The 27,583-nt window shown below is 50.1% G+C and overlaps 1 protein-coding gene and 1 long non-coding RNA gene across 2 annotated transcripts; one reads left to right on the plus strand and one right to left on the minus strand.

Moving 5' to 3' along the window:
- Positions 1-425: 425 nt before the first annotated feature.
- On the minus strand, positions 426-11,117 carry LIPG (lipase G, endothelial type). Its single transcript, XM_064438475.1, has 10 exons — positions 10,909-11,117; positions 10,594-10,790; positions 9,388-9,567; positions 8,613-8,724; positions 7,359-7,583; positions 6,663-6,905; positions 5,780-5,900; positions 4,986-5,204; positions 3,964-4,056; positions 426-2,320 (listed from the first exon to the last, which is right to left on the minus strand). Exons 1-10 carry the CDS (start codon positions 11,003-11,005, stop codon positions 2,299-2,301), a joined length of 1,509 nt encoding a protein of 502 aa, XP_064294545.1. The 5' UTR covers positions 11,006-11,117; the 3' UTR covers positions 426-2,298.
- Positions 11,118-16,353: 5,236 nt separating this feature from the next.
- Positions 16,354-18,456, plus strand: LOC135310512 (uncharacterized). The gene is made up of 2 exons (XR_010370595.1): positions 16,354-17,625; positions 18,181-18,456. It is a non-coding gene; the product is annotated as an uncharacterized LOC135310512 (long non-coding RNA).
- Positions 18,457-27,583: the final 9,127 nt, after the last annotated feature.

The following is a 27,583-nucleotide window of genomic DNA, read 5'->3' on the forward strand; positions in this document are numbered from 1 at the left end:
TGTTACTACCCAGGCAGGGATTTTTATTTTGCAATATTTACTCTGCCAAGAAAAAACACAACGATCCCTTGGGCACTGTTGAAATCATGGTCTCAGGGCTAGGCTAAAGCTAGAAGTAAACTTGTCATGTTGTAGGATGGACATTTCAGGAGCTGCAACATGGGAGTAGATACAGAGTGACTTTGATCCGCTCCTGAAGGCACTTGGTGCTGCTTGGGTGGAGGGAACAAGCCTACCTCGGCAACACAGCCTGGAGAGGACTTGGAAGGAGGGTGCGGGGTGAGGGCACCTATTTGCCAGCACCCACCTGGTTGCTGCTTTGCCTTCATGTCCTCGGTGACCTGCAGGAAAGGGACAAATGGCAGTGTGCTGCTGTTCTGGCAAGGCACGTCAAAGCTTGTGGTAGATCAATAACGAGACTTCACTGATTTTCAGAGCACTTTATTTTTTGTCTTAAGGCTTATAAAAACCGTTACTTAAGTCAAATGTTTACAACTTTACATATGTACAGTATATGAAATAAATTATATTTTGAGTCATACAAAAACATAATATACAAATAGGGCTTTGAAACCAGTCTAAGTATGGCACGGTGGCAAGTCAGATAATTACTGAAAGTTTTGGTGATTGAAACCTTTGCATAAAACCATGGGGGGGGGGAGGGAAAAAGGTCTCCAAATGGGCTTGCTTTGGTTGGATTGAAGCTCTCTGAGAACACAGAGAATTGCAAGCCTCGGAAGGGCTTGCACCCCCTGGCAACACCATTTTTTGAGACTGCCTTTCTGCATGCCAGAAGTGTTCAAGGGTTCTCATAGAATGGTTTGGGTTGGAAGGGACCTTCAGAGGCCATCTAGTCCAACCCCCTGCAGTGAGCAGGGACATCTTCAACTCGATCAGGTCGCTCAGAGCCCTGTCCAGCCTGGCCTGGAATGGTTCTAGGGATGGAGTCTCCACAACCTCTCTGGGCAACTTTTTTTCAGTGTTTCACCACCCTCAGAGTAAAAAAAACTTTCTTCTTTATATCCAGCCTAAATCTCCCCTCCTTAGCTTAAAACCATCACCCCTTGTCCTGTCACAACAGGCCCTGCTAAAAAGGTTGCCCCCATCCCTCCTATAGTCCCCCTTTAAATATTGGAAGGCTACAATAAGGTCTCCCCGCAGCCTTCCCTTCCCCAGGCTGAACAACCTTACACAAAGTCTCTTTCCAAAAATAAAAAACCCAATCTGGTTCACCTCTGACAATGTCCACTCTGCTGTACCAACCAGGACAGCTGTAGGGAGCATCAGACTCGGAGCAAAGCCCATCTGGCACCCAAGGGTCCAACCAGGACGTTGTGGCAATGAGGGTAGGATGTCATCTGTTTGGCTCAGTTAACTAAGACCTTATTTTTATGCAGAGTATTTATGTACTGGTACTACAACAGCACCTGAACAGAGGCGAACACACTCTCAGTTAAGAGGACTGGTGCAAAGCTCTCCTGAAGCGGTACGGTTCATCGTCGTCTTCATCTACAATCAGTAGACGGGCAGCTGCCATTTGCCTCTTACAGAGCAGGACATGGGAGCGGACAGTCTTGCTGCCGACGCTGACTGGGGAGCAAGGAGCAGCTGCCAACACCATCACCTGCCACCTGCACCGTGCTTTGCCCTAGGTACGCGGAGAACTGAGTACTACCTTCTTCTAAGGTAATAAATTGAGTTTTCAGTATCAGCCAGACGCAGAACAGATTATTTAAGGCAAGCAAAGGACAACTTAAGAAGTTAAGTGTCATTTTGCTTATGCCCACCCCTCCCCTGAGCAACCCTTCACACTTGACCTGTGCTGGTCTCATCTTCAACAGCCCACAGTGCTATCGGACCCACGGTAACTCGCTAGACACTAATTTGTTCTTGGCAGCTCTGTCGCCAACAGCCCGATGGGCAGTTAGCATGGTTGTCTTCTCAACTCCACTGGCAGGCAGACCAGAAGATCATTGCTGAGGTCTACATCTGTGAAGATCTCATCTGTAGCCCTGGGTAGCGGGAGCAGGCAGGAAATGCAGCGTGTAACAGGTCAAGGTAAGGCTAAATGCACAAACCAGGATCTTTGGGGAAGGGAGAACGTGGTTTTAGTTATCCTAATTCTAGGACCACAGTCCATCGATTGCTCCTCAGTTTCTTGCCTCTGATCCAAGGTGTCTTGTCCTGAAGAGCTAGTTGCTTTAAGAGCTACCAAGCCAGATTTTTGCCAGAGCATTTTTCCACCTGCGTAGTCTTCATGCACGTAGGTTGCTCAGCTGTGAGTCTTCAGAGAAGTTTTCAGAGCAAATTCGAGACAGATCTGGGAAAAACAGAGGGGAAAAAAATCTAGTTAAATGTAGAAGTTAAAAGGAGCAAAAAAATATTCCTAATAACTCTAGGACACTAAGAACAGGTTTAGACAGTACAAGTTGGTGTTTTTTTCTGTCAAAGGAGCACTTTACTCAGTAGCTACTCAATGAGAGCCTGAAGCAGACATTATGCATGGAAGTAGGCTGCAAACAGAAATTACAGGTCTTGACACTAGACTCTGCCTGTTCAGATCCATTCAGGGTGGGCAGGTGTTTGCAGACTCAGTCTCCAAGTAGGGAACTATAATATTCCAGTGATTTGGTAGGAACGGAGAGCTGAACAGCAAGTAACTGCTCATGATTTCTGGGAGGAAGGCTCATTTCCTAGAAACCTTAGTACTTTGGAGCTCAGATCTGCTCCTCTGCCTCGTGCAAAAGCTGTATGCCACGAGTAAAGCAGGAAGGGCACATCTGCCAGCAATTCTGTTTTATGGGGGTTACAGAGAAGCATATCAAAACAGCCTTTTATTGGACCTGCAGGAATATTTAGTTGATCTTTCAAGGCTTGTGGCAGAGCAACAAGTTTTTGCACAGGGGTTTCATTCACAGGATTGTTTGCTACTGTATGTAGCGCAGCTTGCTAGTCTCTGCCAAGCCTGGAGCAGTACCAGCTCGCATTTCTGAGCTGAGCTCAGAGGAGGCCTAAGAGGGTTGTGCAAAGCATGACTTCCACAGGGCTTTGCTAGTCCTAACAAGCACTTTGTCTCCAGATTAGAAGCGACAAAACTCTAAGTTTACAAATTGATATTTAAGAGAGGCCAAGAGGCTGGGCTTCATCTGAAGGAGATGATAATTTAGTCAAATGAACGGGGATTCATTCAAAACATGACCAGAGGCGGTCTGAAGCAATCAAGCTGACACTGCTGGGACCAGACTTACTGGAAGTCATGCTCTGAGGACTGATCCTAGGTGTCTGGAAAGTCCCCAAAAGGTTAAGCAGGGCTGAGATGCTCTGGCAATGGTTAAGTCTGCACTCTCCTGAACCAGAAGAGATCACCATAGCTAGAGGTAAAGCAGTAGGAGTCACTACTGTAACACTGTGGCAAGTCCTCAGCTGTGTCTTGCTCATGTAGTTGAGCCCACACTTGATCAAGAGATTTCTTGGCAGGTCAAGATCATCTACTAGGCTGAAACGGTCTTTGAGGAAATTCCCCTGCACTCCCAGCTTTCCTCTGCTTTACAGGGCAGTTAATACACGCCTCTAATTCTCTGTTATTGCAAGGATCTTGGGTATTGGTAGCACCTCATTTTTAGCATCTACCACAATAGCAAGCAGACAGGTTCTTTAGGCCCAGGGATAATTATGCCAATCTGGTAGTAAGTATGTAAAGGTACAAGATGACAAACCAAGATCAGAAGTGAGGATAATATCACCTAGTTAGTGATAGTCAAGGCATATGTGGAAATGAAGTCCAATAACTGGGAATCTTGGCCTAGAATTTATTAGCCTTTTTTTTTGAAAAAAAAAAAAAAGGTTCCAGGAGTCTGAACAAAAAAAAACCCCAAACCCAACAAACAAGCAAACCACAGCCTGGCTCCACTCATCCCAGCACAGCCACATGCATCAGGATTTCTCTTAGCTGATTTTCCCTACCTTTTTTGCCATTCCCCTGAGCACTTCACAAACCAGAGCTCTTTACCAGGAGATATACTGGTCAGCTGGGAATCCTCCACACAGAATGCAAACCTAGGAGGAGGAATCGGAAGTAAAGAGAAGGTACCTGTTGTCTCCATGATTAACAAATAACATGAATTGCAGCTAAATCTAGGACAAGTTGTTTGACCTGACATCCTTCCCGTGGAGCATCCCGATATACCGTTAGCCTCTTGAATGGCTGTTTTATTTCCTACTTTAGTATTTTATTTGGGGATCTTTGCTTCTACTACCCCTATCTCTCATAGACTGTAGAAGCTAGGATGCAGAGTACCTTACAGATGATAGGTGATGCTTATTTACAGAAAGGTGGGGAAATTATTAATATTAACTGCTGTTCTTTGACAGATCTGGGTTGCCTTCAGAACAACATGAACTTTTCAATTTTGGGAGCGCAGTTTGGGATTTGGGAGACTTGTACAGATTTGGGAGTGCTTGGCAGCTTTACTTGCTGGTTGCTGAGGTAGCTTTCCAGTTACAGAGATCTTGGAAGGAGCAACATAGTGCTTAAGGAGTTGGTGTCACCATGTTACCGGTTGCAGTTTTAGGTCTAGCTTGTTGTGCCAAATCAGCACATTATGCATGGAAATAATATCTGTGCCCATCTATGCTTCAGTATTTTTGGCATTCAGTACTTTAACCCTTCAGGTATGATCTAAGCCATCTTGAAGTAGGCTAATTTAGTCCCCAAGGGCAGGCAAGACAGTGTCACACTAGCTAAATAGAGCAAAAGATCTGATCTGCAGTGACTAGTTTTGCCTAAAGCCTAGTTTGCAACCTCCTGCTGGCAAGTAACCCATTCTCCTACACCATGAGGGAGCATTAGCTGGTAACACCAGAGAGGAGAGAGTTCAAGGTACCAGCTAAGTTCAAAACACCAACTTTTCTCACCAGATTCTGAATATTTCTCCTTCTGATTGAAGTTTTGAGTCAGCTTACGTGCAGCCTAACACAACTATTACCTCTGTTGTGTTTCCCCGGATTTCACACGTATACGTCTGATATGCAGTTCCTGGGAAGACTTCACAGGCCGATACCAGTAGCTCTTCAGCTCTTTCCACAGATCATACCATGACTGAGATGTTCCCTGCCAGGTGAGCTGTATTTTTAAAAGTTCGCCTATGTCCTCTTCAGTATAGACCAGGAAAGTGTTAGTAGCATTTAGGCCAATTTCATCAAGCCTGAAAGACAAGCAGAGACACAACATTCTTCCTTATGGAAACATGCCAGACACTCATTCATTCCATGCAAGAAGTTAAACTCAGCCCTTTGAAGCTTATCAAGTGCTCAATGTTCAACTGTCACCAGTTGATTACAGATTACACTGAAGAAAGTGACCTTGGATAGCTGGTTCAATGCAGTGCATCATTTATTTGGCTCAGCCACCCTTCCATAGCTTAAAGGTGAATTTCATGCTTTGAGTTTCTTCTGGGAGAGGCTAAAGGAGATGAACAGTTCCTCTGGAGATATGGGTGCTTTCAGACTATACCCAAGTGGCAGAGGGGAAAAGCAAAACAAAGTACATGAACAATGAGCCATGAAGGCTAGTATATAGAGGACTGGGCACATCAAATTGCTTTCTCAGCAATAAAATATAATGAAGTTACTGGATGAAAAGCTTTTCTGACTGGTGATAAAGTGAGGCTGCTAGGCTCAGGTGCAATGCTAGCGTTACCGGGGGAAAAAGGGCGATGCCACCTTGTCTAGTCCCAGTGGCCTTCTCACCTAAGCAAGTGCAACAGCCCAGCTTACTTACATTTCTAAAGGGAGAGCTTCAGAGTCTCCATTGGTGCCGTGAAGGGTGACGGAGAAAGTGGGATCAGCCTCTCCCAAGGTTTTGTAGCTGAAGACGTGCATTTTCATCTGATAATGGTAGACTAGAGAGAAACAAGGAGAGCATAGATGGAACCAAGTTTGTCAAGAGACAACATTGTTCAGCATCGCTCTTTGTGAAATAGTGTTGGCTGACAAAGGCTAGACTGTGTATTTACTGAGGCATCATCGATCACTTTTTCCTGCCCTTACTGATTACAAAGTTGACACACAACAGCAGCAGATCCACCCTGAGGAGGGCTCCCCAAACCTTACACTGATCTAAGGTTGGAGTGGCCATGCGAGTATGACATGTGTAAGCTATAATCCTGCTCAAAAGGCAGAGTGTCCTTATGGCCAGAGCCCTGCTGATTTTACATGGAGGAAGGAGCCACAGCACAGCAATGCAGCCAGGTAACAGCAAAAGACTAATGCCTGGCTCTGTGCTGCTTTGAAGTGATCATAGGACCATAGAACGCCCTGAGCTGGAAGGGACCCACAAGGAGCATCGAGTCCAGCTCCTGTCCCTGCACAGGACACCCCAAATTCACACCATGTCTCTGAGGGCCTTGTCCAGGTGCTTCTGGAATATCACCAGGCTGGTGCCGTGATGCCTCCCTTGGGGGCCTGTTCCAGGGCTCCACCACCCTCTGGGGGAAGGACCTTCTCCTAATGTCCAACCTATCCCTCCCCTGGCACATCTCCCTGCCATTTCATTGGGTCCTAACGATGCTACTCTTCTTCTCCCTCTACATCTTTCCCAACATTGACTTTGGGTGTCCACTCCTAGGGGTCCGTTTATGCTCTTTTTATGAGGGAAAGCGTACCTTTGAATGGCATGTCAGCTCTTGTTTTTAAGTACATCTTGCTGTTTCTTTTGTTCCGTGTTTTTCTGGCATTGTATCCAATGCCATTGCAGCGGTTCTTCCGGCAGCTCAGGCAGATGCCCTTCTTGAAGCGACTGGAATCGGTACATTGAAATGCGAAGCTTTGTTTATCTTGGTTCACAAGGGAGTCCACAAAGAGGTGCACCGACCGCTCGTGTTCACATTTAACAACTTCACCAATTGCTAGAGAAGCAGAGTTGCAAGGGATACATTTTGTTTAAGCATTTGTCACTCTTGTGGCTGATAAGATAGTGAGCTATATTTTTTTGTAGCCCAATGTAAGTTGAGCGCAGCCAAACTTGACCATTTTTCAAACACTAGCAAATCAAGAGATTAGTGCAAGACACTTGAAAAGGGCTTGTCATTTAGTCCCTACCATGAAAAGAGATTTAAAGAAGATTCTAGACCTAGCATAAGACGACCACAGCTTACGATCAGATGTTAGAGTGAGAACACGCTACCTCAGAATTAAAAGCAGGTCTAGTCCCTAGCAACTATCTTGAGTAGTACAGGCAGTTCAGAAGGAAAATATAGTTTTCTCTGCTCTTGTAAATCAGACCATCCCCCAGCATCAACCCAAGTCTATTTGTGAGGTGTCTGCGCTGACCAGAGGCAAAACAAGTACCGAGAACTTACTCCCATAGGCGATTGCTCCCAAGACGTCACTTAATCCACAGCCAGGCTGGAAGTCTCCGCCGTTGGGGTAGATGTCAACATGGCCTACAGGCATCTGGATCCCAATGCTAACACCTAGAGTTTCCCTTGTGTAGGTGTGTAGGACATCCACAAAGTTAGCATCATCGGGGGAGAGGCGCTTGCTAGGGTCCACTCCTTCAAACATAGGGCCAGCCGGATCCAAGCCTGGTGTTAGAGACAGTATGTAAGATGCCAAGGAAGAAATTGGGTTATTTCATACAGAATATAGCCAGGAGCCTGCTGCTAGCAGCCCTCCTAACCAGGTGCTACACAGACAGTCCCTGCTTCATTGCAAATACCCAAGATCTTGTCACCATGGGCTCACGGAGGGAACAAGTGAAGATGTCCCATACCACTTTTGGTGCAATACAACCCAGTAGTAATACCAGTTTGCTCTACAGCGATGGCTTCACATTGCCTGTTGGAAGCAATGAGTCTTTGCTAGGTCACAGTGAAGAGATACTTTGAGTGGCAGCAGGTGACTCAACACCAGAAGAGGTCTAGCATCCCACAGAGACTGTTGGTAGCTAAAGCTGCCTTGGTTATGTTTAATCAATTTTCATACTGGACATACAGAGGGACTAATAACTAAATGCAGCTATTTGCTGCTAGGCTCTGAGGAATTCTTACTGCCAGTGTCACCTTTAAACACTTTATGCAGTCCCTTGGACCAAGCCCTAAGTTCTCACATGATGAAATCAGCTTTCCTCTGCAGTCAGAACTCTCTTCAAGGTATTTTCAGAATAAGGGGTTGAGATTATTTTTTTTTTAGTTTTTGTTTGCTTGGTTGGTTTTTTTAACTAAACATCCCATGGTACAAACTGCACCCAATAGCTCTCACTTCCATTAATTTATGAGCTATAACTACAAAACCAGTATCACTCAAAGGCTTAGGATTTGGATAGTAAGATTTTGAGCTGGACTGGTTTTGAACCCGCATTTAAATTCAAATATACTCAAGGTCAGGTTGTCCTCTGAAAGGTTTTTCATTGAGCCTGCCCTCCATTTGGGGTTCAAAATTAAGGTACTTTCTCATGTCAAGAGACCCGTACTTCCCACTGCCACTAGAGGTAGGAAACTTGTCATTTCTGACTAAGCAAGCCCAAAACATCACGGCAGCACAGGCAATGACCTTCTTCGGGGAAACTCGCTGCTGCAAAGGATAAGTAAGAGACTGCTCAGAAAGCCACTTGCCCGTAATCCTGCCTATGGTCCCATGGACGTGGTTACCAGCAAAGCCAGCGACGTGGGCACCCAGGCTGTACCCGATCAGGTGGACGTTCTCGAGTTGGAAAAGCGGGTTCTCCTGCAAGGAATAAAAAGATACGATCATTTGCTGCCTTGTCTTTCAGGCCATCTGGCATCGCTGCTATCCACAGGACTCTGAAGTCCAATTCTAAGAACAGATTGAAGGATGGGGCTGACAAGCATGCTTTGTTCTTCTGTCAAGACAGGTAGGGGTCGAATGGTTTGGATGGCACTTGTGGTGTGCCCCCAGTCATAGTACCTACCTTCCAACCCCTAAAATGATATGCTTTGTCTGAGCAGCAGATGGAGGACTTTGTCCGCAGGGAGCTGCCAGAAGAGCCTCGCTACTGGCCACGGAGCCGAATGCCAAGCGTAGCCCTATGGGCCTTTCTCTTTTTCCACCCTCTTGCCAAACCAACACTGACTTCAAACACCCAACTCCTGAGTTCACATCGCTCAGAGAGGACTCTTAAAACTGAAGTCCGCTTCAACATCACTGATCTGAGCGTGCCGCAAAGCAGCGACTCCCAGGAAAGCGCTGCAGTGCTTGCTTGCGCGAGCACGGCACCTTAGCTATGAGCCATTGCTCCACCAAGCCTTGGGCTTTGGATTACACCAGAGCCTTCCCCACTTGTGAGCCTCAGAGCTGGTGTTATACGCCGTTCCCTTGTGCAACAATCCCTCGCGGAGCATTACAACAGAGACTGTTCTTACGTGTTACCTGTAACCAGTCAAGCAGCCTCGCTATGCTTTTTCCAACGATCTGCGTGTTGTTGACGGCATCGGTATAGAGCTGGTGGGCAAGCGAAAGCCAATCCACCACGACTACGTTGGCATCCTTCTCCCTCTCTTGAAGAGCAGATACCAAGCTGCCCAGCCAAGTTTCGAACATGCCACTCATCTAGAAAGAGATTTCAGGTGTTAGTTTCCAGTTTACGGGACCAAAATTACACATTTGCAGATATTTGTATACCATTTACATGTTCTGCTCCAGCTGTAAGCTCCTCTGCAACCCCCAAACTTCTCAGCGCTGCACTAATAGTGTAAGAAAAATAGGTTTTGAGAGACTCTGGATGTAATTAGCCACCTTGCCTCTTAAGGGAGGAGGGAAAGGTACTTGTTTCATGCCACTGTATTTCTCTTTTTCTCAAGAGTTTCAGAAATTCTGGCAGATGCAAAATTATTTTCCAGTCGTGGCACTGCTGTTTTTATAAGCCCTGGTTAGAGCTGATAACTCTCCTAGTTCCATACGCTCAGCCACATCAAATGCAGAAGAAAGCTTGATAAAGCCTGTCTGTATTCTTTCCTTATTGAGGAGATCAGGTAGCAGAAGTCAAGACTGTGGACATGCAGCTGAGCTCACAAAGTCTATATGTGCATCAAGCCAAATGTCACCTTCTTAGCGGTTAGTTTTATTTTTAGGGAAAAAAATCTCAGGTTCCCTTCACTGTGCTCACATTATACAGATATGAGGTGAAGATATGAGGTGATCTTGGGCACTTGGGAAGGAGTTGAGTGAAAAAACCCCTTTGCTGTGGGGTGCCAGAGCAGGGGCACAGGCTGCCCAGAGAGGCTGTGGGGTCCCTTCCCTGGAGACATTCACCCCCCGCCTGGACGCGGCCCTGTGCCCCTGCTCTGGGGGTGCCTGCTCCAGCAGGGGTGGGACGGGGTGAGCTCCAGGGGTCCCTTCCAACCCCCGCCAGTCTGGGATTCACAGAGCATGACCCACCCCCACCCCCTTCGCTCCAGAGACCTCAGGTGCAGCTACTAAGAGGCCATAGTGCTCAAAATGCGCACAATTGCCCCAAATCCCAGCTATTCTAGAGGCTGTCGCACAGGGACCATGGGCAGGGCAATCCGCTCTCTCTAAGGCGACAGCCTGAGCGCTGAGCGTCGCTTAGAGCCACGCGGGCTGCTCCGTACTCACTGTCCAGCCGTGAATGATGAAGAAGGTCTTGGCTGTCGCGTTGAACCTGCAGTCCTCCAGCCGCTCGCGCTGGCCAACGGCGAGCGTGCAACCATCCTCTTCGGTGTCCGCCGAGGACCGGAGGTTGAATTTCACCTGTGGCTTCGGTGCCGGCGCACGCGTCTGTCCATCCTCCAGCAGCTGGGCGACGGTGGCATCTGCGAACCACCAGAAGGGTCAGCCAAGCGCCTCCGGAGGATCGGAGCTGGTCCCGTCCCACCCCACCCCACCCCCCACCCGCGGCCCCCTGTCCCGCGTGGGACCGCGCTCACCCACCTCCATCCAGCAGCGCAGCCTCCGCCACCCGCGGAGCGCCTCCCGCCGCGATGCAACAGGTCGCGCCGGTGCACAGCAGGAGGACGAGCCTCCTCATCGCTCGGAAGGACGGACTGGAGGGAGGGACGGACGGACGGCGGGGCTCCGCGGGGCGGCGGGGCCCTTTAAGAGGCCGCTCGGGGGGCGGGTGGTCGTGGCCCGATGGGGCCGGCCCAGGCGGCGCCGGCGCGAAGCGCCGTTCCGATTGGTCACGCCCTCCGTGACGTCACGGGGAGCGTGAATGGAAGGGCCACGCGTGGGCGGGGCGGGGCGCGGCCTTCACGCGTGGGGATGGCCGGCGGGAAAGCTGCGCTGCGGGGGAACCCGGCGGGGTGCGCGGGGGTTGGGGGGGAGGGGACCTGCCGGGGTGGTCACGGGTGGGGTCCCAGTGTGGGGGGGTGTGAGCCCGCCGGGGTGGTCACGGGTGGGGTCCCGGGGGGGTTGGGGGGGTGGTGTGAGCCCACCGGGGTGGTCACGGGTGGGGTCCCGGGGGGGTTGGGAGGGTGGTGTGAGCCCGCCGGGGTGGTCACGGGTGGGGTCCCAGTGGGGGGGGGGTGTGAGCCCGCTGGGGTGGTCACGGGTGAGTCCCCCAGGCGGGTGAGTCCCCTGGGGTGGTCACGGGTGGCTCCCCCGTGTGGTAGGTCCTCAGTGTGGGGGGTGGGTGAGCTCGCTAGGGTGGTCACGGGTGGGTCCCCCAGGCGGGTGAGTCCCCTGGGGTGGTCACGGGTGGCTCCCCCGTGTGGTGGGTCCCCAGTGTGGGGCATGGGTGAGCTCGCTAGGGTGGTCACGGGTGGGTCCCCAGGTGGGTAAGTCCCCTGGGGTGGTCATGGGTGGCTCCCCGTGTGGTGGGTCCCCAGTGTGGGGGGTGGGTGAGCACCCTGGGATGGTCACAGGTGGGTCCACCACGTGGGGGACCCAGTGGGGGTGTATGGGTGGGTGAGCCTGCTGGGGTGGTCACGAGTGTGTTCCCCCATGGTGGGGGACCTGGTAGGGGTGTGTGGGTGGGTGAGCCCGCCGGGGTGATCATGGGTGGGTCCCCAGTGGCGTGGGGGGTGGGTGAGCCTGCCAGGGTGGTCACAGGTGGGTCCCCAGTGGGGCAGGGGGTGGGTGAGCCCGTCAGGGTGGTCACAGGTGGGTGAAGCAGCATGGCAAAGGGCTGGGGGAGCATGGCAGCGCCCACTGACCTCGGTGCTAGCGTGGGTCTGTGGTTTTCAGCTCCACCCGTGGGAGCCTCCGGCTCTTTGCCACTCAGGATGCTCTGGACCTAACGGGCACCGGATACTTACCGGCAGGCATCGCCCACCTTGCAGCCCATCAGCTTCTGCAGCCACGTTAGCGAGTCTGTAAACAGTTTTCAATCCTCTCTTATGAAAAACTATTTATTCCTACTTTTTATCGTTCATATTTTTACCAGTGACTGATCCGTAAGAAGATATTTCATTTTCTTCTGCAGCCGCCTTGCCGCTCGTGGTGCGAGGAGATGAGGTAATGCTCCCGGACGCGCGGCTTTCCTGATCTCTTTTTCTTCCTCAGCCTCGTGGCTCCTTCCCTTTCCCTCCGAACTCGCAGCAGAAAGCAAGGAGGAGGCACCGGCGCCTGGCGTGTATAAACGTGGCAGGGGAGAAGGCAGGAAAAAAGCGCAGGCAGACGACGGGCAGAGATGAGGAGGAAAAGATGAAGGCCTAAATCTAGTCCAGCAAGGGAAGTAACGGGGAATCACATACAGGAGTTGCTTTAACCCTCGCTAGTAGATAGTGATGGAGAGAATTAATCCGGCTTCGTACCCTGTACCTCTACGTGCCTTCCTCAGCCCAGCCGCCTCCTGACCCGGCGTGTGTTGGCCGTTGGCCCCGATGATCACTGTTAAGTCCCTTCCAACCGCAATATTCCATTCCAAAGGGTTTTCTCGCAGCTCTCGTGCGTGCAGCAGGTCATGCCTGGGGGCTGCTGCTCTTCTCCCGGGGATCATTCCCAGAACCCCTTCATTTCTCACGCAGTGGAATAAAAATGTGTTCTGGGAGCTATTCGAGCACCGCCGTTTCAGGAGGCTGGAGGTGATGGTAACTGCTTCTCCCCAGGGAGGGTGAGTTTGAGCGGCCCGTGCTGGGGACGCAGCCTCTCCGCAGCTGCGTGGTCCCTCTTGAGGAGCAGCAGCCTGACAGCAGCGGCCTAAAAAAATTAGGAGAGAGAGGTTTCTCAGCTTCTGGCCCACCACCAGAGTTAACTGCTGCAAGAAACATATCAGCTAAGCCTCATCACCAAATGTTTCGTCATTTGAAGAAATTCCTGGTGCCAAGAAAACCCTGCCAGACCATCGGTCACTGCCCTGGCTTCTCATTCTTCCTCCCCTGCCTTTGCATTCAGCTTTTGCCTCTTGCCATTGTAAAGCTGCGACGGGTGGGGACGTGTCCTCCTTTTGTCTGTGCAACGCTGGGCTCTGGAGGGGGGGTCCTGCTCTTCGCCTCTGGCTTCCAAGAATGTCAGTAGCAGTAGAGAATAGCTTAGCAACAGCAAGGGAAAAAAGTGCATCAAAATAATTCCCAGCTGCATCGGCCAAGAGGTGACGATTGTCCGGGGAGATGCTCAGGAACTGTTGTGATGGGCATCGTAACGCTGCAGAGAGTGCGGCTCTGCTCTGACCTCTCTGTAACCCTAATGGCCTGCTGGGGGGGCGAAGAGGGCTCCCCCACTCAGAGCTGCTTGGAAAATAACAGTTTATTAAGCCCAATAATTTTAAGGAGAAATTCCTAGTTTTGAAGAGTTTTTCACTGGGAAAGATGTCGTGGCTCTCAGATGGAATTTCTGCATATTGTAATAAGTAATAAATTGTAAACCAGGGTGAATCGTCCACCTGAAAAGAGCTGCAGGCTCACACTTTTAGGGTGTTGGAGGCTTTGTCCCAGCAGCTGGTACAAGCAGGTCAATGCCCAGGGAGAGACTGGCTGTTCTTGGGCATGTCTTTGTAGCTCTCTTATTCTGTCCATCCCCGTTGCGATTTCCTAAAGATCGCGGGTCAGTCCAAAAGCAGACCAGGAATATGTCTGAAATCATGAATATTTTTATAGGAAATAGAAAAATGTCCCGCTCAGCTGTAATCACAAGCTCTTTGTAGGTGGGTGCTGGGTGGCCGAGGCTGAGGCTGGTCTCTTTTTCAGCACCAAAAGCGGTGAGTGAGAGCAGAAGTGGGACATGTGAGGAGTTAAACTTTTTTTAGTAGCAAATAGCTATAATTGGTACGATATATAAATTAATATGCCAAAATAGTTAAAGATCTGGAGTCTGCTGGTGATCTCGGGGAAGGATTAGACAGGTTTTTTTCAGTGGCAGCATTTAATTTGAGAGGTTTCCATGTCCGTGCACCCAATAATGAGACCCTTTCAATGCTGTTTCCATAGGAGCAGAACATCTCAGACCTGGGGTATGGTCAGTGTCTTCCGCAGGAGCTCGGCATCCCTGATAGAAACAGGCTGTCACTGTCCTGTGCAAGGAAACTGAAGTCAGGAGCCTTTTGCAAAATAATTAATGTGCCTATTTCCCTGTCTTTAAAATCAGCATATTGACATCTCCTTTCCTTGCAGAAATCGCACCATCCAAGAACTGAGTATTAAGAGAAAAGGGAAAATCCTACAGCATCACACGACCTCTTTAAAGCCCTGCAGAGGGAGAGTAATTCTGGTGTGAGCGGCTTTGGAGATCACAAGGAAAATAAAAAGCATGCCGGTGCATGAACGGCGCTGCCAACGTTGCAGCCCACGTTCTCCCAGGAATGACCCGCTGTGGAAAGAGCAGCAGAAAGAGTGTTTTGCTGCTGGGGCAGGGTACCACCTCCTCGGTGAGTGGCTGCAGGAGGGATGTGTGCGGTACTCCCACGGCTAAGATTGCATCCCGGCGCCTTCACATCGCTAGGCAGGTGTAAGTGGAGCATTTGGCTCCAGCGAGTCCTCCTGACGGGGAAAAATTGTGGCTCTGGGGTTCGTGGGGTGCTTGTTACTGCAAGCAACGGCACGACAAGAGTCAAAGATGCTCCTGTAAGGATTGCTCATTGGCATAAGCCAAAGATTGATTTCATTGCTTTAGATCAGATATTCAGTGTCGGGGTGATTACGGCTATTGTGCAAATTTTAAATTCCACATTTAGAAACCTGAGAGTGTTTTAGACACCCTCCATTCTTCCTGGTTTTCCTCTATTTTCATTCCTTTTCTCCAAAGAAAGAGGGAGTAGGATTTGCAGGAGAGGAAGAGGAGGAGGAGGGGAGGAAGAGGAATTGTTCCCTTTTTTTTTTTTAGGTTATAAAACAGTTTTTCTTTTCAGTTATAAAACACAACCCAGGAAGTAGAATGTAATGGGACTGATATTAGTTTCCCTCTTGGCTCCTTCTGCCTAATTTGTTTCTGAGATGATGGGGGAGGAGGGGTAGAGATGGGGCTGGAGAACAAACCGGGAGCGGGAAGGGCTGCTTGGACGGCAGCAACCTCACGGTGCACCAAGCTGGGGCGAAGGCCCTGGGAGGACCCACATATCGGATGGGCGTGCAGAGCTGACTGCACCCCCAAAGGGTCTGCGGGCCTGGAGAGGCAGCCTTGCAGTGAAATAACACCCCAGGTTAATCCTTGCATCACCCTGTGCCTCGCGGGTTGTCATCATCCCATCACGCCACCAATTATTTCATACTTAGTGCTTGCTGCAGAGCAGGGAGATATTACTTATGTGGCACAGTTTTTGCTCTGGATATTTTTGTTCTGTGAGCATCAAACTGGGGTGAAAACAGGCTATGGTGTCTTTGTTTCACAGCCATTCCTTACCCGACAAAGTGTCTCCTCCCCTCCTCAGCTTTTCAAACACAGCCCCCCTGTGAACATGCTCTATAGGACCAACACTTCATATCCCTCCGTAGGTTTGCTTGCTTACCGAAGAGGCTAATCTCCATCAGGTTATGAAATCAGCTCACATGCTTCAGTGGCATTACCCACTACTGATATCCCCGTTCGATCCCCGTTGAGCTCTCTTTGTTGGAGGTAACCCCCTCTCCTACTTCTTCTAAGCTGATTTCTTAGGCCACATCATTCAAGTCCCATATCCCCATGGTATTTAGATGTAGTAAAAATGACTGGGGGGAAAATAAATGGCAGCCAGCGAGCCAACTAAACTGTCTGACTATTAATGGTCCTGTTAGTTGCAAATTTACTTTACCACAAAGCCCCCAGCATGTAATCCTTAGATGAATGCCTTTGATTGTGAGGGAATATTTACAGCTGACCCTGCCAGCAGACTGCAAACCTGCAGTGGGCCTCCTGTCCCACATTAAATCCGCTGGCATCTGTTCCTGGGTTCTTATCAAGCACATGCTCTGTTGGTGCAGTGTTTGGGCTGTAGCGCTCGCAGATACGGCGGGCCTTGAAGAATAAATCCCCGCATTCCTGTGAAATGCTAATTCCTGTGAACGTTGTCACACAGGGAGGAACGTTACAGTTTGTACCTGCCTCCGGGCATCGTCATCCGCAGGGAGGTTTGCAGAAGGCTTTGATCCCCGCCGGCCGCCCCCTCCCCGTGGCAGGTCCCCAGTCCTGCTGCTGGACCACCCTTCACCAAGGACAAACTTCTTCTTGGCCAAGCGTTGTAATGCCCTTTTCCCAGACGTGCCTGAGTGACACAAAGTGATTTTTTTTTTTTAATGATGTTTTTAATCTCTTTTCACCCCTGCCTATGCCTTGCATTAGTCCCCACGTTGCTCTGATTGAGTGTGTTGTTCTTGCAGAGACCCTCAGGTGGTCTTATGCCACCTCCAGCCACAGCAGAGCTGTGCAGGGGCACAGACTGAAAGGCGGCGAGAACTCAGTGTGTTCTGATGCCTATTCCCTGTGTGTCTAAGCGTACAAGTGTAATTCAGCAGCTTATCATTCCCAGCACGTCCTGTGGTACGTGAGATGGATCCAGACTGCTTGGCTGCTTTGTGTCGGACAGAAGACCCAGTGGCGGGTGATGGGCCTGCTCCATCCACTCTGCAGACAAGGATGTCTTTAGGTCTATGCCGAAGAATGACGTATATTTTCTCTTTTCTTATGCCTTTACCCAAAGCTGACACTTTTCCATCCAAGCTGTATGAATGCTGAGCAAGTTTGGGCTTGAACATGGCCTTGGAGCCAAGCCCACTGGCAGTGCAGAGGTGTCGTGGGTGGCCAGGGGGATGTTTGCTTCTGCTCCTTTCTGAGGGCCTATTTTGGTGAGGGATTGGAGAAATGTCTCAGAAGCTTGTGATCACTTGACCCTTCAGACGGTGGATGGTGAGCCCTCAGCGGCGCTTCTGCCTTAGTTCTCCAGCATCCAGCAAAGGGAAAAGGTTAAAAAGAATAAATTACCAACACTGATCCCCTGCCCTTTTTGTAAGTGGAGCCTGGAGCTGCTAGAGAGTCCAGAGAGGAATTTGGGGGATGGTTGGTTGGTTTAGGGATGCCTTTTGAGTGCATATCCTTATCCACATGCTTTTTCTTGTTCAGATCCGCAGGAATATTTGGCCCAAGTCTGGAGTGGATGTGGTAGCACCACCAGTGAAAGGTATTCAGCTGGGACTGCAGCTTGAGAGGAGACCGTAAGAACTGGCAGAGCAGGCAGTGGCTCTCCTGCCTGCTTAGAGGGGTCTGTCAGACCGGGACATGGCGCTGTCTTTGGGCTCGTTTCTGGTACTTGGCAGCTAAAAAGACCTTGCAAGTTGGCATTTTGGCAGAATAATTAGAAAGCTGATGGTTTCTCCTTCTCCGAAAACTTCCCAGACTAAACCCCGAGACAGCCATCCAGAGCGTCCTAAATCTACTTTAAATTTCTCTCAGTGGCACTCAGGCTTTTAAAACTGACCCTGTAAATCTGGAAGGACACCGAACCGAGGAAACTCTGAGCGTGCCACTTGACTTCCCAGTGCCTACAGGAAAGAAAATGAGTTATTTATTAATACCAATTAATTTGTTACTTTAGCAAAGCCCTATGAAAACACATAGTGCCGGTTCTCACCAGGATTGCTAATTTGCACCAAAGCTTTACAGCTGCAAATCCCAGCTAATTCTTTCTTCCTGGGCTGTGCTGGGTCAGACAGCTTGTGCACGTTCATCCTCTCTTTGTGGTCCTGCTCAATGATTTGGCTGGTGTTTAAGAGATCCTTTGGCAGTATTTTACTGTGGTTCACGTTAAAGGGGAATGGTATTTTAAGTCACAAATCCAGATATTACTCTTCTGTTTTTCAGGAAGAAGTGTGACAAAGAGTTTGGGGCGCAGAAATAACCAGCACAAGATGGAGTTGTGTGTCATCGAGGTTGGTATCCTTTGTTCTCCAGCACCCTGGTTTTTATTTACCCTCTCCTTCGAACTGTTTGCCTTCTCAAATCTGAGCAGGGTGTAGCGCTGGGATCCGCCTGAGACAGGGGAAAGCCTCGAGCTGTTCTTGGAGATACATGGAGCCTCCTGCTCTCCTCAGATGTTGGCTTTACTTATACCAACAATATTATTAATTTCATTTTTCACCAGCTTGCACATTTTACTTTGAGAACCCATCAGTTATCGCATCCCTGATTCCAGATGCATTCCTCGGTGTCTCAGTGAAAAGGTCATCTATCACATATGGTTACAGAATCTGCAATAGGAAGATGGGAAAGAATGAGCTGTCCCTGAGGATGCTGGTCCCCCACCAGGCTGTGCTTCACCCTCTGGCCACTTATTCCTAACTGCCTAACTTCTCCCATTAATTGTGTTTGTTGGGTGTGTGGATCTTATTAGGAAGAGTCAGTGGGTCTGTAATTAATTAAGAAAAGCTTGGGGCATTTCTTAGTACTTTGTACTCGTGTTCCTGCCTGTGATGTACAGACATTGACGATATTGATCCCAGGAACTCCCAGTCCAAGGACAGACAGGCAGACAGACTAAGGTCAGGGCACATGAAAACAAAGAGGGCTTTTCTGTACAGGTCAGTTTTATCCTGGGCGGCATCCCCAGCAGCGTGGGCAGCAGGGCGAGGGAGGGGGTCCTGCCCCCCTGCCCCGCTCCGTGAGACCCCCCTGCAGCGCCGCCTCCAGCTCGGGGCTCCTCAGCACGGGACAGACACGGGGCTGTTGGAGTGGGGCCAGAGGGGGCACAGAAATGCCCCGAGGGCTGGAGCCCCTCTGCTGTGAGGAGAGGCTGGGAGAGCTGGGGTTGTTCAGCCTGGGGAAGGGAAGGCTGCAGGGGGACCTTATGGTGGCCTTTCAGTGCTGAAAGGGGGCTTAAAAGATGTGGACAGACTTTTTAGCAGGGCCTGTAGCGATAGTGTGTTGATTTTGGCACAGCTAGGACAAGAGGTAATGGTTTTAAACTAAAAGAAGATAGATTCAGACTAGATAGAAGGAAGGAATTTTTTATGCTGAGGGTGGTGAAACCCTGCCCAGGTTGCCCCGAGAGGTGGTCGATGCCCCATCCCTGGACACACTCAAGGTCAGGTTGGACGGGGCTCTGAGCAACCTGATCGAGTTGAAGATGTCCCTGCTCACTGCAGGGGGTTGGACTGGATGGCCTTGAAAGGTCCCTTCCAACCCAAACCTTTCTGTGATTCTGTTCTGTGATTCTATGATATACTTCACAGAGCAAGGGTGATATTTCCTAGGCAGAGCACTATGTGGGAGGTGTGAGCAGAGACCTGCCGGGCAGGCAGGATGGGAGCAGTGGCAGCAGACCTGCCCAGTCTGGGGTATGGGTGCAGGACTGGTCCTGCTAACCACATCCCGGTGCATAATGCTCCTTCCTTGCATTTGCAATGCAGTTCCATGGCCTCTACCTCCTGTGCTGTGCACATGCCATCGGTGTCGCCTCCCCGCACACTGCAGGTCCAGAACCTGACTGAGTCACGGGGTGACTGATGGCTGCGGGATGGGGTGGGAGCTGGAGGTGTGCTACAGGGCCCCGCATTCAGCAGATGCCTGCCGCAGCCTTGCCTGGCTGTGCCTACCCATCATATGATCTTCTGAGCACCAGCATGTGACTGGGCCATGCATGCTGGAAAAGACCATCCAGAGCGGAGAGGCGAGGTTGGAGAGGGGGAGGGTGGCTCAGCTAGAGAGGATTAGTATGCGTGGGCAGATTGGGAAAGCGCTGAAAGAGGGGGCTTGTGTCAGAATTTTTGCAATAGCGAAGGGGGAGGTAGCTGGGTGATGAGAAGAGGAAGGAAAGGAGCGAGCCAGGAGGGATGGATGACCTCAGAGGTGACATTTGGGATCAAAGTGGGGAAGTCTGTGTCTTGTGGAGAGGAAGATGCTGCAATTGTCTGAACAGGAGAGAGCAGAAATGTGGGGAAAAATCTCCGACAGACTAGGAAGCAATGAACATGGAAACCATGCATTGGGATGTTAAATGAAGATGCTGGAAGGGTTGCTACGGACATGAGGTTTGGAAGAGAGTAGATGTTCAGGCTGGAGCTTCTTGCCATGCCATGAGCAAAACCCTGTGTGCTGGCTGAAACTTTTGCACAGGTTGTGTTAACAGGCATCATCCAAGCTCATTTCCCAGGCTCTGAGCAGATCTCTGCCTTGGTTTAGAACAGAGAGGGCTACAGGGGTGACAAAGACCGCTCCTGCCTGCAAGGACGATTCCTGCGCCTGGTTCCTTCATGCTGTGTCTGCCAGCGGGGAGGTGGAGGTGCCGAAGCCCCTGGAAGAGAAGAGCAGGTTTGACTGTGGTTTATCAGCTGGTCCAGAGGTGCTCTTGAACAAGGCAGCCACAGAAAGATGGAGCAGATAATAACAGAGAGGAGAAGACTTCTTTTTGATCCATTTGGTTAGGAGATGTAATGCGACAAGTGGATGGAATTTGAGGCTGTGTTTCATAGCACAGGGCACACTCAGCTTTAGAAATATCGACAGGAGTCACAAATCAAGGGGCGTTGAGGTTGGAAGGGGCCAGTGGAGATAATCTAGAGCAACCCCCCTGCAGCTCAAAGCAGGGTCTGCCAGCGCTGGTTGCCCAGGATATTGTCCAGATGGTTTTTTTTACGACTTCCAAGGATGGAGACGCCACAACCTTTCTGGGCCACCTGTTCCAGGGTTCAACCATCCTCACAGTAAAAAAAGTTTATCAAGGCAATATCCCTGTTTCCAGGGATATTTTTTTGTTTCATTAACCAAAAGCACATTTAAAGCAGTACTTCTCGGTTATGAGCTAGACAGGTTAGAGCAAACATTAAGGCCAGGATTTAATTTATCCCAAATAGTGTTCATGATCAGGCACTTAGACGATGTCTTTATTTACTGCCTTACTCATCAAGGCGATTGGCTGGTCCATTTCTGGCAATCAAAGCCGTGAACGAGCAGTCATAGACCTGTACAACCTGCGTAAATGGTTTGCTGGCAAGAAATACACTTGAATAAACACAAACTTCAGCTACAGGGTTATTTAATCACAGAGGAAATTTCTTTTACCAGTGAGTCTCTCCTAGCTGGGCATGCAGGGGGTGGATGAACCTGTTGCTTTGGGACGCTATGCCAAAAAATGTTAACTATTAAGACAATCTCACCAATTGCTGTGGGGTTTTTTTTTGTTTTGACCGTGCTACTGGCTAGTTGGTCACCAGCAGCGTGGAGTGCTGCGTCACGCTTCAGCAGTGGTGACGGTAAGGACAGATAATCAGCTGTCATGACGCTGAGCTCCCTTGGCTGTTTCCTCACCCCTGGACTAGGTACAGCACATACACGACGGAAACAAATAGTGTGTGTAGCTAACCTCTTCTTAGGTTAGCTACAGAACAAAAGAATTCCCTGTGTTTTAGAAGGACTCACAGGGAATCAAAAGCATTGCAGTTGTTAACATGTTTTAGGTAATACACTTATGACATGATGATTTTTATATGTACACATACCTACCTACATATACCCATACATATATATTAAAAAACCCTGTATTTTTAATATCTGTATCTAAATATATATATGCTTAAGTAAGGAACTTTTACTCCCTGTGGAAGCACCTCTTCTTAAAAATCACAGGGAGGAATATAGGACATAATAAAGCTCTTCAAGTGACCAAGACAGTATTACTGATGCAGAGCAAAACTCCTATAGTGCCTCATCCTGCTGATGATGGTCAGTTCATCTTCTGGAGATGCATTTCCTCCTTTTCCAAGCCCACAGATCTTGCTCCTGGGACTCACTGCCTGGGTCAGTAGATTTTAGGACACAGTTGTGGAGTGTGGCTTAGCTGGAGAACTCGCCTACTGCTGTTTTGCTGACTGTGGGAGGAAAAGGCAAACAACAGGAGCGAGCTCTGCCTCTGGAGGAACCACACATCTGGAAAGAGGAGTGCAGGAGTCCGTAGGCTGGTCAAGAGAGCGGAGTTCAGGGAAAGAAGGTGCAGGCAGCTGTCTGAAGGCTGGAAAGCTTCTGTGTTTCCAGCATTCAAGCTGGTTTCAATTTAAAATGTCTTTGTCTTCAAGATGTTCTGCTTAACCATTAGGACGAGCAACCCATTTGTAGGTAATTTTGTGAATGACAGTTAATATCCCCGCATAACCCTTGGGCTGCAGAAACTGGCTCTTTAAGATAAATGCCAAAAAAATCTACTACAGTTTGAGGAATTGGCTTCTGTTCCTGTGCAATGAACAGGTCAAAACCCCTTCCTATAGCACAGTGGACAAGTGGTACGTTTTAGCAAGCCAGAGTAAAGCTTGGCCAACCAGACGCAATGGCTCTATCTGTCATGTGGATTTCAACAGAGACCGTCCTGTTGCTCCATCTGCCCCTCTGTTAAAAATTACTGTCCCCAAGCAGGGCAGCAGAGGCAGACGTGCCTGAGCTGACAGTCAGGCACTCGAGCTGCGACAGAGTAGGGGCTAAAAGAAATGCCTTGGCCTTTGAACTGGCTGGCTGAGGGCAGGGAAAAGTTTCCTCTGTCATATCTTCTGTGGCAGTGGTTGAACTCCAGCAGAGCTGCTGGAAGGTAAGCAGGGGAGTCCTATGGCTGGAAGAGACCTCTCTTTTTGGCACTGAGCAGCCATGCCTTTGGCTCCTGTCCTGCTGAGAAATCATAGCCCTGGCCATGAGTCTCGGAGCTCACCTCTCCCTCTGGCCAGGAGAGTCAATGGCTACCAAAGGCATTGACTGATTGTCACTTAGGATGACATTTGGCTTGGCAATTCCAGTAGGACCGATAAGGCCGCTTGTTTATTCACAGCTAAATCCACAAAAGGACTTTACAGAATCCCAGCATGGTGGGGGTTGGAAGGGCCTCTGGAGCTCACCCCGTCCCACCCCTGCTGGAGCAGGCACCCCCAGAGCAGGGGCACAGGGCCGCGTCCAGGCGGGGGGTGAATGTCTCCAGGGAAGGGACCCCACAGCCTCTCTGGGCAGCCCGTGCCCCTGCTCTGGCACCCCACAGCAAAGGGGTTTCTCCTCATGTTCAGGTGGAACTTCCCGTGTTCCAGCTTGTGCCCGTGGCCCCTTGGCCTGGCGTTGGGCACCGCTGAAAAGAGCCCGGCCCCATCGCCCTGACACCCGCCCTTCAGATATTTATAGGCACCGATGAGATCCCCCCTCAGGCTTCTCTTCTCCAGGCTGAACAAGCCCAGGTCTCTCAGCCTTTCCTCACCAGGGAGATGCTCCAGCCCCTGATCCCCTTGGCAGCTCTGCGCTGGCCTTGCTCCAGCAGTTCCCTGCCCTTCTTGGACTGGGGGGCCCAGACCTGGCCGCAGCCCTGCAGGTGTGGCCTCACTGGGGCAGAGCAGAGGGGGAGGAGAACCTCCCTCGCCCTGCTGGCCACGCTCCTTTCCATGCCCCCCAGGGCACCGCTGGCCCCCTTGGCCCCAAGGGCCCGGTGCTGGCTCAGGGTCACCTCGCTGCCCCCCAGCACCCCCAGGGCCTCTCAGCAGAGCCACTCTCCAGCAGGTCACCCCCAACATATACTGTAGACCCCTTCCAGCCCCAAGAACACATCCAGAGGAGAGGTGTGAAGCCGACACATTGCTGGCTGCTCAGCAGAAAACCTGCAGCAGGAAGGGTGGGACCATCTTTGCCATAGAATATCCTCTGGCCTCCTGGTTAGGATGCGGCTTTGAAAAATCTCAAGGGAAGGAAATATAAAAGTGGGTCTCACATGTCCTGGGAGTGTGCTATGGCCACCATGCCACTGGCTTAAGATGGGCACTACTGCTTTCTGCAGGTTCCTACCTCAGGAGATGGTAGAAACCTTAGCTGCCTTTATGATGAGTTCTTTCCGGGAGAATGCTACCAGCAGGACCTTCCAAAGCACAAAGCAGAGGAGCTGTTCAGGTCTGAACACAGCCTGATCTTTGCTTTCAACACTGCTGGGAGAGTGAGGTCTTCCTGGGCATGCGCAGCACAATCTCCAGGGCTGGGTGGTATGGGCAGAGGCGCTAAGAGGGATGGCACCAGGGGAGCTGAAGGTAAAATCCTACGGAGTTGAGATTTCAGTAGGATTAGGAGGCAGCTGCCTCCTACACAGGAGTTTTCAGGAACATGATTTTGGACTTATGTGCCTAAATTTTCTGCTTAGGATCCAAAAGTTTGTTTCTAGTCAGCTCATGCAAGCTAGACATCCAAAGCAGCACGTGCACTGGGGGAACAAGGTAAATCTAGATTGGATATTAGGACAAATTTGTTTACTGAACGAGTGGTCAGACATTGGAACACTGCCCAGAGAGGTGGTAGACTTGCCATCCCTGGAGGTATTTAAAAGACATGTAGATGTGGCGCTTCAGGGCATGGTTTACAAGACATGGTAGTGTTGGGTTGATGGTTGGACTTGATCCTAGAGGTCTTTTCCAACCTTTATGATTCTATGATTCTATCTCAACAAAGGCACATACCCAGCTGCCTCAGCCCCGATCTCAGCACCAGATATGTGCTAGGCTGCCCCTGAGAGCAGTTGTTGTTTCCCAACAAAGATGAAAACATGCATATCGTTTTCCAACACCATCCGCAGAAGCTCCTACCTCTACACTTCCACCACTGCAAGCCCTCAGCAGCTGGTTATAAACAGTTCCACATGTCGGGAAAACAGAAAAAGTGCCCTGTTTGTTTTGGATTCGATTGATGAACACAATGACCATGTGATAATTCCCACCATGTGTCAACTATTTCTGTTTCACACCTCTCTTCAAGCTTTCTCTGACTGTCTTGTTGCTTCTGTGCTCTGCTGCTGCGAAGAAGCAGCATGTGAAGGTGCTTTCCATTGAAAGGCTGGTTTCTTCCACCAGAAGTACACAGAGGCAGGTGCAGAGGGGAGGGCAGAAAGGACCAAGGAGGAAAGCTGTATTCATGTGGTCTGTGAGAAGAGATTCCCACAGTACGGTGGGGAAGGCTATGGAAGTGTTTGAGGATGTCAGCTTTTGCTAGTTTTAGTTTATTGCATCTGGAAACTTAGCCCTTTTGAAAATATTACAGTTCTTGTTCCATAGGAAGGAGAATTGAAACACTAAGGAAGTGTTGGAAGTCATCGCTGAGATCTCTTTTTACATATTTACTGTTTCCTCGAAGTCATGAGACCCCAGAGGGGGCACTTTTTCTCGTCTGTTTATTTTTCTCTAGTAATGCTTGACTTGGAAAGGCTGTTATGCATATATTTCGGCGGTGCTGATCCTTCTTCACATTACTACTGTTCTGAGATGGTTGTGTGTACTGAGGTGCAGAGGGGCTTCTAATCCCATGGACAATGATGGAAGTGCTAATTGGTGAAAATGCATCTCAAGTATCTCAAAGTAAGCATTTGCAACTGAAAGTTAGTGTGTGTCTTGTGAGAACGGGCTCCTAACTCTTTTTATTTTTTTAATGGGAACTTTAAGCATAAAAAGAAGAAATAATATTTGCCCGGATCCTAGCAGCTTTCCCCGCTTTGAGATTGGGGCTTAGAAGTTACTTGGAGACTTTGCAGAAAGCTTCTCCTTGAAAGCAAAGTAAAAGGCACTTTTTAAGGCAGGTAAATGGAGAGTTGTAGTCAAAACTAGAGCTTTGCAGTTTCCAGCCATGTAAATATTTGTGACAGTTCAAATATTTTCTTCTTCCCATCTGGGTGAAATCCTAGCTTCAAAGCTTTGGGGTTTTTTAGTGCTCAACAAGAGATCCAAAAATAGCCTCCTGCTCAGAGCATTTACACAGGCACTAAGTTCTTGCTCTGCTTGTTTTGAAACACAGAGTTGAACCCAGACTCTTTCATGCCAGGACACCAGACTACTGGCTACTCAGGTAGATGTTTCTCTTTCTTCCCACTCTGTCCAACTTTTCTTGATGAGCCTTTTGCTGTAACAGGGTATCACTTTCAAGAAGTATTTCAGGTTTATCAAACCGCTGCTTTGCCAAATTTCCCAAGCAGTTCTAGTTACAAGCACAGCCTGAAATGGAAAAAAAAACTTTTAACAAGTTAAGTCCTTGATTATTTTTTTTTTTAATAATGTTGCAATAAATACCAGCGGCAATTCATAAACACGAGTCTCTTTGGTCTCATCTCTTGGATACATCTGCTATGCGATGTGCTCCTCTCTATTCTCATCCTGAAGTGCCATCTAGCTGCCGCCCTCGGGCTTGCTCTTTGGCCTAGTCTCAACACTGAGGGTTAATAAAATTGTGTCTTGGCTCTAATGTCAGTCTTGCCCGAATAAAAGAGGTCTCTTCCTCGGACAGCAAGGGACCTGCTGGGGCTAACCCCTCAGGGCAGCGGGCCCAGTGCCATTTTGTGGAGGTATGCTTTGGGGAGCCCTGCACAGGTGCTTGCTTGCTTGCACCCACGCTCCTGCACACAGACACGAGGAAGCTCAGTTTTGGACCAGTCTTGTTTAATATTGTTATTGGTGATCTGGATGAGGGGATTGAGGGCACTCTCAGTAAGTTTGTGATGACACCGAGTTGGGCAGGAGTGTCGATCTTCTCGAGGGCAGGAAGGCTCTGCAGAGGGACCTGGACAGGCTGGATTGATGGGCCGAGGCCAACTCTATGAGGTTTAACAAGGCCAAGTGCTGGGTCCTGCCCTGGGGTCACACCAACCCCAGGCAGCGCTCCAGGCCTGGGGCAGAGGGGCTGGGAAGTGCCCGGCGGAGAAGGCCCTGGGGGTGCTGGCTGACAGCCGGCTGGGCATGAGCCAGCAGTGCCCGGGTGGCCAAGGAGGCCACCAGCCCCCGGGCTTGTGTCAGCACTGGGGTGGCCAGCAGGAGCCGGGCAGGGATGGGGCCCCTGTGCTCGGCCCTGGGGAGGCCCCACCTCGAGTGCTGGGCTCAGGTTTGGGCCCCTCGGGACAAGAAGGGCCTGGAGGGGCTGGAGCGTGTCCAGAGAAGGGCAGCGGGGCTGGGGCAGGGTCTGGAGCACAAGTGTGCTGGGGGGCGGCTGAGGGGGCTGGGGGGGTTTAGCCTGGAGAAGAGGGGGCTGAGGGGAGCCCTTCTCGCTCTCTGCAGCTGCCTGAGAGGGGCTGGAGTGAGGGGGGGGCTGGTCTCTGCTCCCAAGTCACCAGGGACAGGACGAGAGGGAATGGCCTCAAGCTGCGTCAGGGGAGGTTTAGGTTGGAGATGAGGGGAAATGTCTTCCCTGCCAGAGCGGTCAGGCCCTGGCACAGGCTGCCCAGAGAGGTGGGGGAGTCACCGTCCCTGGGGGGGTTCAAAGGACATGCAGCCGTGGCCCTTGGGGCCATGGT

Source organism: Phalacrocorax carbo, chromosome Z (assembly GCF_963921805.1).
Source record: "Phalacrocorax carbo chromosome Z, bPhaCar2.1, whole genome shotgun sequence".
In the NCBI taxonomy this organism is placed as follows: domain Eukaryota; kingdom Metazoa; phylum Chordata; class Aves; order Suliformes; family Phalacrocoracidae; genus Phalacrocorax; species Phalacrocorax carbo.

Bases quoted from the DNA above. Each gene is read 5' to 3' on its own strand.
- LIPG (XM_064438475.1), bottom strand. From the start codon at position 11,005: ATGAGGAGGCTCGTCCTCCTGCTGTGCACCGGCGCGACCTGTTGCATC. The intron at 10,791-10,908 runs GTGGGTGAGCGC...GGTGGTTCGCAG, and splicing joins GGCTGCGCTGCTGGATGGAG to ATGCCACCGTCGCCCAGCTG. The intron at 4,057-4,985 runs GTAATAGTTGTG...TCCTCCTCCTAG, and splicing joins TCCGGGGAAACACAACAGAG to GTTTGCATTCTGTGTGGAGG.